The sequence below is a fragment of the Salvelinus sp. IW2-2015 genome, linkage group LG15 (genome assembly GCF_002910315.2).
Source record: "Salvelinus sp. IW2-2015 linkage group LG15, ASM291031v2, whole genome shotgun sequence".
In the NCBI taxonomy this organism is placed as follows: Eukaryota; Metazoa; Chordata; class Actinopteri; order Salmoniformes; family Salmonidae; genus Salvelinus; species Salvelinus sp. IW2-2015.
The window spans coordinates 2,023,931-2,033,580 of NC_036855.1; the positions used below are offsets into that span (position 1 = coordinate 2,023,931).

At 44.9% G+C, this 9,650-nt stretch overlaps 1 protein-coding gene across 1 annotated transcript in view; it reads left to right on the forward strand.

The window, feature by feature from the left end:
* The window catches only part of pdlim5a (PDZ and LIM domain 5a), an 88,147-nt gene that overhangs the window by 41,266 nt on the left and 37,231 nt on the right, over nt 1–9,650 (forward strand). The window contains 5 exon segments of the mRNA XM_070446860.1: nt 1,636–1,672; nt 2,279–2,697; nt 9,080–9,100; nt 9,214–9,231; nt 9,402–9,574. Of these exon segments, the coding sequence (XP_070302961.1) occupies nt 1,636–1,672; nt 2,279–2,697; nt 9,080–9,100; nt 9,214–9,231; nt 9,402–9,574 (668 nt within the window).

Consider the following 9,650-nt stretch of genomic DNA (forward strand, 5'->3'; position numbering starts at 1 on the left):
CCCCCCCTCTCTCTCTGACTCTAACACATTCCCATAGGCTGACCTGTGAAGGGGCTTGTGCAAGCTGTGGGGTGTGATTGAGATGGCTAATCTATCCACAGGTCAGAAAGCGCTGTGGGAGGGAGATGGATGCCGAGGTGTCAGGTGAAGTTGCCCCTAGACGCTGATCTTGGGTCAGTTTTGCATTTCCCCCAACTAATGATCAAGGTTTGGATTGTGGGAGGGGAAGCTGATCCTAGATCTGTACCTACGGGAAACTTCACCCCGGCCTGAAGAGAGATGAATGCCAAGGTGTCAGAGCACTTTGGTTATGCTCTGGGATGCTGAGCTGTCCCCAGGCAGGACAGGGGAGATGTGGGAGTGTATGATTAATAGGCTATCATATCTCCTCTAAATTATGTCCCATGTAACACAGCCCAGACAGAGGGATATTCTAATGGCTTAACATAGGGGGCCCCAGGTAAGCAGCCAATGGCTGCTAAATTTACTGAGACCTGTTCTTGCGTCCGTTTTTGCTTTATGTCAAGCTTGATGGTGATTAGCTCATTAGCTCMTTAGCTCATTAGCTTAAGCGAGCGCAACTCTTTTTACATTACATTTTGTCTACATTTCAAAGTCACAAGTTGACTGTTCAAAGTTGGTTATAATAATAAGTTGGTCATTACAAGAGAGGGTCTTTCAGCTTGAAACTGCAATTATTTACCCTTTATGTCTTCTCCCGTTGAGCTTAGAAGACCTCTTTACAAGGGAACCTTGGTCAAGTGAAGAGGCTGTAAGCACAGGAGGGGGTCAGAGACGGTCAGGGAAACCTTTCTGGAAAGGTTTATGGTGACTGAGATGTTCTAGAATGTTTAATCTAGCTGCTGGCATTGAAATGTCTCTGAGGGCCAGCTTTGGCCAGTCTCTTCAGGGCACCAGATTCATTGGTATCAAATAGATGGGGTGGCTTTAATAGACTTTCAACAGCTGGCATCTAATGTGACCTATGCTCTTTGTGTCTGTAATCCACGGACAGGGATCACTTTTGGATGCTGCCAAGTTCGATGACAACAAACTCTCTCTCAGCAACTGCCTCTTGCGCTCCATTCAAAGCTCAAGTCAAAATGTTTCCCTCATAATTGCCGGGGTTTATTTCAACTCCCCCCAAAATTAAAAGATGATCTTAGCAGAACAGAATTCTCTTGGGAACATCACGAGTGCTACTCAACTGTGGCAGGTCTAATGTCTGCCGCAATGGGGACAACATGCAACTGAGGCATTACATATTGAAAACAGACACTTTCTAGTAAAGCTACGTGTGACTCTGTTTTCATGTTCTGTGTATCACATTTGCAATGTGGACAAAGTTACATTGACACATGATTTGGTGTGTTCATGGCTGATAATGCTGGCGTATTAGTAACGAAGGGCATTCTGTTCTGATCCGAGTGGGGCTCAAACTCACAACCTTCTGCACAACAACACACACCACTCAACACCAGCCGTTTTTAGCTGACAGAGCAAGATACTAATCTGTCACTCTGTGAGTGAAAATTGGCATTATATCTCAGGGAAGTTGTGATGTCACCAATGTAYCCTAGACAACGTGCTACAAGCGTGTATATCCACTTCTTAATTATCTTCTCGTCTTCACAGAGCCTCCACCATCCCGAAACCTCCCGTGGCCCCGAAGGTACGTATGTTTATCACAGACAATKTGATTCTCTCCCCCTTTAAGCCAGGTATAGACCTAACAAAATATCTGATTCAACATTGGTATTCCTGCCAGTTACTGTAAAAAAAGTGAACATAGTTAATTTGATTGATATTGAATGTCTTTGCATAAATTGGGCCCCTCTGAAATGATGTCACACAACATCTGTGTTGCATGCTGGGAACAAGACCACCATTTGTAAAGTCATTCTATTTTGTTCCATTTTAATACAGTAGTTGCCTAGTTGTTCCATATTAATACAGTAGTTGCCTAGTTGTTCCATTTTAATACAGTAGTTGCCTAGTTGTTCCATTTTAATACAGTAGTTGCCTAGTTGTTCCATTGTTTTTATGGTTTCAGTTCAAATAAAATAAAAACTGATGCTTCTCTCTTCTCAGAGGGATAATTTAGTATTTTAACGATTTCTAAGCGAAAGGGCGGAACGATACAGTAATCTTTGACTTGGTTAAGATAAGTCCCCTTACAAAGTGCTTTTTTGGCGGTTTCTAAGAGAGCTGTGGAAACATCAGTGTTGCATGTGTTGTTGTGTTGATACATCCTGCATGCCTTTCCTCCAACATGTAGGTCGAGCCATCAGACATCATTAAGCCTGTGGCAATTATCAGCCACCACCCCCACCACCATCCCACTGAGCCCACCAGTCTTACCCCCAGCGCGCCACACAACAAAACTGCCCGGCCCTTTGGGGGCTGCGGGGGAGAGGACAGGGACTACCCCATCGCACGCTCCCCCCATTCCGCCTTCATTCCCTCTGCATCCTCTGCCTTCACCCCCGCCACCCTGGCCCGCACTCCTCCTCCTCCACCCCAGCTCCTCTTCCCTTTCTCGTCCTGCTCCTCACCCCCCTCCCTCCCTGCCGCACCCCAGCCCTCTGTCTATAACACGCCCTTCAACCTCTACTCCAACGAGAACGCCTGCGAGGTGGCCATGGGCCAGAGGCGGGGCCTAACGGAGAGCCAGGGAGGAGCTGTGCAGTTGAACGGGTGAGTGGCACTAACAGGCTCCTCCCCCCTTTACTCCTCCTCCCTTCCTCCCTCACCTGGGTCCAATGGAGAGATGTTGCTCTGGAACATCTTAGTCTTAGTATGAAACTGGGGTTAAACCATGGTTAAGGATTAAGAGGTTGGGTCCATCATGTACAGCACTGTGTGTCACTGTGAATGACCTTTCTGTTACAGTAGCTACGGTACTATAATATGATATGACAGATTGAATGTGGACATGTGAGTTCTCATTGGATCGTATAGTGGCCTGCTACCACAGTGAAACCGTAAAGTTCAGAAACAACAGTCATCTAATATGAACTTTTCACCATCGTGTGTAGCCTACTGGGTGTTGTTGCAGACAGTTTTAGATGATCAACAGAACTATTTGAGGTGTAAATCAGTTGAGATAGAGGTTGCGTTCCAAATGGCGCCCAGTTCCCTATATAGTACACTATCCTATGGGCCCTGGTCAAAAGTATCAAACCATAAAGAGAATAGGGTGCCATTTGGAATGTAGGAGTAATTTTACTAAATTAACAATGAAGGTGTTGAAGCTGTTTAGTTGGTACTGCTCGTGTTCAACGTGCCGGTCTGAACTTGTCAGGGTTCAGGTGGTTTGGGTCTGAACTTGTCAGGGTGCAGGTGGTTTGGTATGAACTTGTCAGGGTTCAGGTGGTTTGGGTTCTGAACTTGTCAGGGTGCAGGTGGTTTGGTATGAACTTGTCAGGGGCAGGTGGTTTGGTGATGAACTTGTCAGGGTTCAGGTGGTTTAGGTATGAACTTTGTCAGGTTCAGGTGGTTTAGTATGAACTTGTCAGGCTCAGTGGTTTGGTATGAAACTTGTCAGGGTCAGGTGGTTTAGGTATGAACTTGTCAGGGTGCAGGTGGTTTGGTATGAACTTGTCAGGGTTCAGGTGGTTTAGGTATGAACTTGTCAGGGCTCAGGTGTTTAGGTCTGAACTTGTCAGGTTCAGGTGGTTTAGTCTGAACTTGTCAGGGTTCAGGTATTTAGGTATGACATTATGGTCAGGGTTCAGTCACGTTTAGGTATTGAACTTGTCAGGGTATAGGTGGTTTGGGTTAAAACGTGTTTTGGCACTGAGGCACTAAAGCAAAAAAGCTGTTTTTGTTTTTAGTGTTTTCAAGTAAATAAGGTCAAACTTTCCCAGTACTGGAAATATTATTGTGAAACCACAAGGTACAGGCACCAACGCCAGATTTAGGCGTGGGGAAGGACTATGTTTATGTTTTGTGTAGTTAGTAATAGTTTAGTTACTCATTGGCTGTACACAGTACATACAAGTAGAACAGTAGCAAAACAATCCGGACATTTTGTCTCGTTTTTCTTCTCCCCCTACTTCTCCATCTCCTCCTGTCTGTCTAGTGCTGTCTGTCTGTCTTGTCTGTCTGTCTGTCGTCTGTCTGTCTGTCTGTCTGTCTGTCTGTCTGTCGTCTGTTGTCTGTCTGTCTGTCTGTCTGCTGTCTGTCTGTCTGTCTTGTTCTGTCTGTCTGTCTGTCTGTCTGTCTGTCTGTCTGTCTGTCTGTCTGTCTGTCTGTCTGTCTGTCTGTCTGTCTGTCTGTCTGTCTGTCTGTCTCTGTCTTCTGTCTTTCTCTAATCTCCGACAAGTCCGTGACACACCCCCGTTTCCTCTGTGAGTCCAAGGCTAGAGGAGATACTTTGACGCCTGTGCATATTTTTAGCCTGCAGTAACCTATCTGTTTACTGTATGGTGCAGTATGGAAGGCTTAATGAGGTTGATGGTGGGGAGCTTTTCCTAAACTTACCATTTGTCGGAAGAAAGCTTTACCGTCTAGGTTGAGCCTGATGTTTGGCTGTGTGCAAATGAGCTGTCGATACATCAAGCTGTCAAAAAACACACACACAGGCATAGATAAATACACACACAACAACACACACACACACACACACACACAACACACACACCACACACACACACACACACACACACACACACACACACACACACAACACACACCACACACACACACACACACACACACACACCACACACACACACACCACACACACACACACACACACACAAGGTGGTCTTATGTGACCTCTAGCCCCGGGTGACAGGATCCAGAGGGCGTCTCTGTTTCCCTGCTTGTCCCCAAAATCATATTACCCAGAATATGACACTCTATAAACACCCTACTATTCCACAAGCTTATTGGCGCTGTTCTGTCAAAGTGGCACACATACCCATTCAGAATAGAAAAGCCTTATCACAGAAGATACAACCAGAAGGTACAGTGGTGGTGATAACATGGAGATTGTTGAACTCTGTTTACCATTACCAACAACTCTGTTTATCTGTATCAGAGTCACTACAACACATCTGCTGGAGCCATGTTGGCATTAAACCCCAGACAGCTGTTCTGCTGCTTAGCCGACACATGTCTGACTACGGACTGACTTGACTGTCTGGATGATCCGGCTCACGTTGGTCCTGACACTCAGACAGACAGTCAGACAATCAGTCAGTCAGTCAGACAGACAGGACAGACAGACAGACAGAACAGACAGAGACAGACAGACAGACAGACAGACAGACAGACAGACAGACAGACAGACAGGTCAGACGGTCAGAAAGGTCAGACGGTCAGAAAGGTCAGACAGTCAGTCAGTCAGAAAGGTCAGACAGTCAGACAGTCAGAAAGCAGAACAGTCAAGTCAGTCAGGCAAAGTCAGTCAGTCAGAAAGGTCAGGTCAGTCAGTCAGACAGTCAGACAGTCAGTCAGTCAGTCAGTTAGAAAGGTCAGTCAGTCAGTCAGACAGTCATATAGTCAGAAGGTCAGACAGTGATTCGGCCAGACAGTCAGAAAGGTCAGACGGTCAGTCAGTCAGTCATTCAGAAAGGTCAGTCAGTCAGACAGTCAGTCAGACAGACAGTCAATCAGACAGACAGTCAGAAAGGTCAGTCAGACAGTCAGTCAGAAAGAGACAGTCAGATAGATTGATTTCTTCCTGGTTTCTCTCATTCTCTCTCCTTCCAGCCACACCAGTAACTCTGCTCAGGTTGTGATTCAGATCTCCCAGTAATGCTTTAATTCTCTCCGCCAGTCTCTCCTCAGGCTCAGATGGATCCCATCTGATCCCGTCTGATCCCGTCTGATCCCGTCTGATCCCGTCTCTGCGTTCCAAATGGCACCATATTCCCTTTGTACACTCTTAGAATATAAGGTGCTATCTAGAACCTAAAATGGTTATTCGGCTGTCCCCATAGTAGAACCCTTTTGGTTCCAATTAGAACCATTCTTCCATTCCTCTATGGAAAGGGTTCCACATGGAACCAGAAAGGGTTCTCCTATGGGGACAGCCGAAGAACCCTTTTGGAACACTTTTTTCTTAGAGTGTAGTGCACTAATTTTGACCAGGGCTGATGGGGCTTTGGTCAAAACTAATGCACTATGTAGGGAATAGGGTGCCATTTGGGATGGAGGCCATCTTATGCTCCTATCAGTGAGTGTGTCCTAATAATGCACAGCTGTTAGCACCGTGGTGCTGTAAATATGTAATCTACACTGGTCCACTGGTCCTATATAGGACATGTGAACTGGACAATGTGCACGTACCATTAGGATGTGTTGCTTGACTGTGTTGGACTATATTGTTGTCCGACCGTGTTAGACAGACTGTGTTGTTGTCCGACTGACTCTGTAACATAGGGAAGTAGAGCAGAAGTTCAACTCCTCATGATTGGGAAACATCCTCAACATATTTACWCGTGGCAGATTATCTGACTTTGATCAGAGCTTTCGATTCGATCCATTGATTTTGCTAGCAGATACCCATAGACTTCCAGTCATTGCGCTAACGCTAGTTAGCATTGGCATGCAACACTACCCCTAACTACCTTCATACTGGACACAGACATAAAAACGGTATCCACTAGTTAATCTGCCTCTGGGGAAGAAGATAAAATCCCGAAGTATCCTTTTAAGCTGGACACTGGACATCTTCACCTGACTAGATGGATTCTTCCCTAGTCAAGTGGTTGCATTTTCTCCACTAACAGTTGATGTTAGGATTAGGGGAGGGAAAGATCATCCTACACCTGTACCTAAGGGAAATTACACCTGGGAGAGATTCAGGTGAAATACCTGCATGTGTGTGCCGTCAGTGCATGTGGTTGTGTGCCTTTCATTTCAGAGGGGTTGTTGATTTGTCACCCACTGGTCTATTACTGTCTATCTGGGTAGGTTTAGTACTGTCTGTCTGGGTAGGTTTAATACTGTCTATCTGGGTAGGTTTAATACTGTCTATCTGGGTAGGTTTAATACTGTCTATCTGGGTAGGTTTAGTACTGTCTTTCTGGGTAGGTTTAATACTGTCTATCTGGGTAGGTCTAATATTGACTATCAGGGTAGGTCTAATACTGACTATCTGGGTAGGTTTAATACTGTCTATCTGGGTAGGTTTAATACTCTCTTTTCCATATGAGAAAATCAACCATGTGCTCTCTCCCTTCCTTCACTCTACAGCCAGCAAATCCTGTGACAAAGTTCGTGTGTATAGCATGCAAGTGTGGTGTGTGTGTGCTTGTTTGTCTGCGTGCCTGCCTGTCTGTGTGTGTGTGTGTGTGTGCGCGTGTAATACGGTTGGTTTGTGTAGTGCTATTGACATAATGTAATGGCATGCACATACACTACTACCTACCTAACCAGGGTGGAGTTTATATACCAACCATTATACTACAGGGAAATTAACAAGTTAACCTGTGTAAGTGTATATACCAACCATTATACTACAGGGAAATTAACAAGTTAACCTATGTAAGTGTATATACCAACCATTATACTACAGGGAAATTAACAAGTTAACCTGTAAGTGTACTTCCTGCTCACATAGGGCCATTCTATAGAAGTTTGCCTGTTACTTCAGGGAGCAGTGCACATGTTTACTCGCAAGCTACTATGTTACATTATGCAACACATACACACACACACACATGCACACGCACACGCACACGCACACACACACACACACACACACACACACACGCACACGTACAAGAACACACACCCAAACACATACAGTATGTGTGCATACAAACATATGGACACACACAGGGTCATATATAATTGCAGACACGCTGACACGCTGACACATAGAAACACACACTCAAGCGTCAGCGTTGACACGGGCTGAACATCACCCACCCAGATAGGAAGTGTTGACAGGCATTTGTCAGAACCTGTTAATAAATCAATCCTTTCAAAGACTTGTGTATACGCATGCAGCAGTCCATCTCAACTATGTCTTTGTCCGTGTGTGCCTGTGTGCGTGCGTGTGTGTGTGTGTGTGTGTGTGTGTGTGCGTGTGCGTGTGTGTGTGTGTGTGTGTGTGTGTGGAGACAGAGAGGTCTTGATTTATTGACAGCTTATTAGCATTGGGCCTGTCAACTCCCTGCATCATACGGTACATCATTGCCTCTGCAACACGCAGGAACACTAACCATGGGCAGAGAAACTCTCCATTTCACAATAGACTTTCTATTTTCTCTAAACCACAACCAGCCTACTCTTCCCTCATTCTACTGAAATTATTGGATTTATACTGAAATGCACAGAACATATTTCATCTTATTTTTTAAATGTATGGCCAACCAAATAATTAAGTCAGGGCCTGTATTCAAAAAGTGTCTCGGAGTAAGAGTTTTAGTTAATAATGAATATGATTACATGGACAGCGGGGGGACCTGATCCTATCCTCTGAGACACTTTGTGAATACGAGCCTTGGTAGCTTGAACGAGCAGAGATAGCAAATGGCTCCACCTTGTGGTGGACTAATAAAAATAAATAMAAAAATCCTCCCGTTGCACTGCACTTTCGATAAGCAAACACGGTATATAAATATATTCTCACAGAGGCTCTTGAGTTGAGTCCGTTTGTTTCTCTCATTCACACTGGAAGATTCGATTGTCATTATGTATGCTTCAGATATATGAATAGATAGACATGGTAGCATGTGGCCATTCCACACTATACAAAATAATTCTAGTTGACAATGACTTACACCATTTTCTCAAAGCCTTGCTTGATGATCATCACTCAACGTTCCTGTTCACATTTAGCATTAAATGATGCATTTTGAATCATCATAACAGTTTTATCTTTGTGCTGAAAGTGCTCTATTTTGAAACCTTGACTTCTGACATTCACCATTTGGGGGGGGGGGGGGTTGTATTAACAGTGGACTAATGAACACAATACTAAAATATTGTTTTTTAGTGTACTATTCCTTTATATGTACTTTACTGTCTTGAGTCTCGTTGTTTACCTGCGTTTCATTCTCCTTGTACCTTTATTTCTCTGGTTGTTCACTATCCCCTCCTCTTTCCATCCCACTAGTGGACCACACAGCATTCTGAAGTAAGTACTCCTTCACACAACACAAATACTTTTTTTTATATCAGACTTTTTCATATTCCTTAACTTTTTGGTACTTTTCTTTTTCATATATGCTGTCTCTCTCTCTCTCCAAGGACAACTCCACCTAAAAGGTACAAGGAGTGGTCAAATGTGTTGGCGTTATCGGTCCTTGTAATCATTCATGATGTTTGTCGTGATAAAACTATTTCCCAAKTTGGCATCAATAAAGTACTCCTCTCCTCTAGAAGGGAAGAGAAACTGTAGTGATGTCTCCTGCTCTGCTCTGTTGTGTCACATGCAGGGTTCCTAGGAAGCCCATTCTGGAGACAGACATTGAGTTCTACCACGTGCCTTCCCATGGAGACGCCAGCAAGAAGCGCCTGATGGAAGACACAGAGGACTGGCGTCCCCGCAGTGGCACCACCCAGTCCCGCTCCTTCCGAATCCTGGCCCAGATCACCGGCACTGAACACCGTGAGTCCCTAATACCAACAACACCACCACCAACACCACCACCACCAACACCACCACCAACACCACCAACACCACC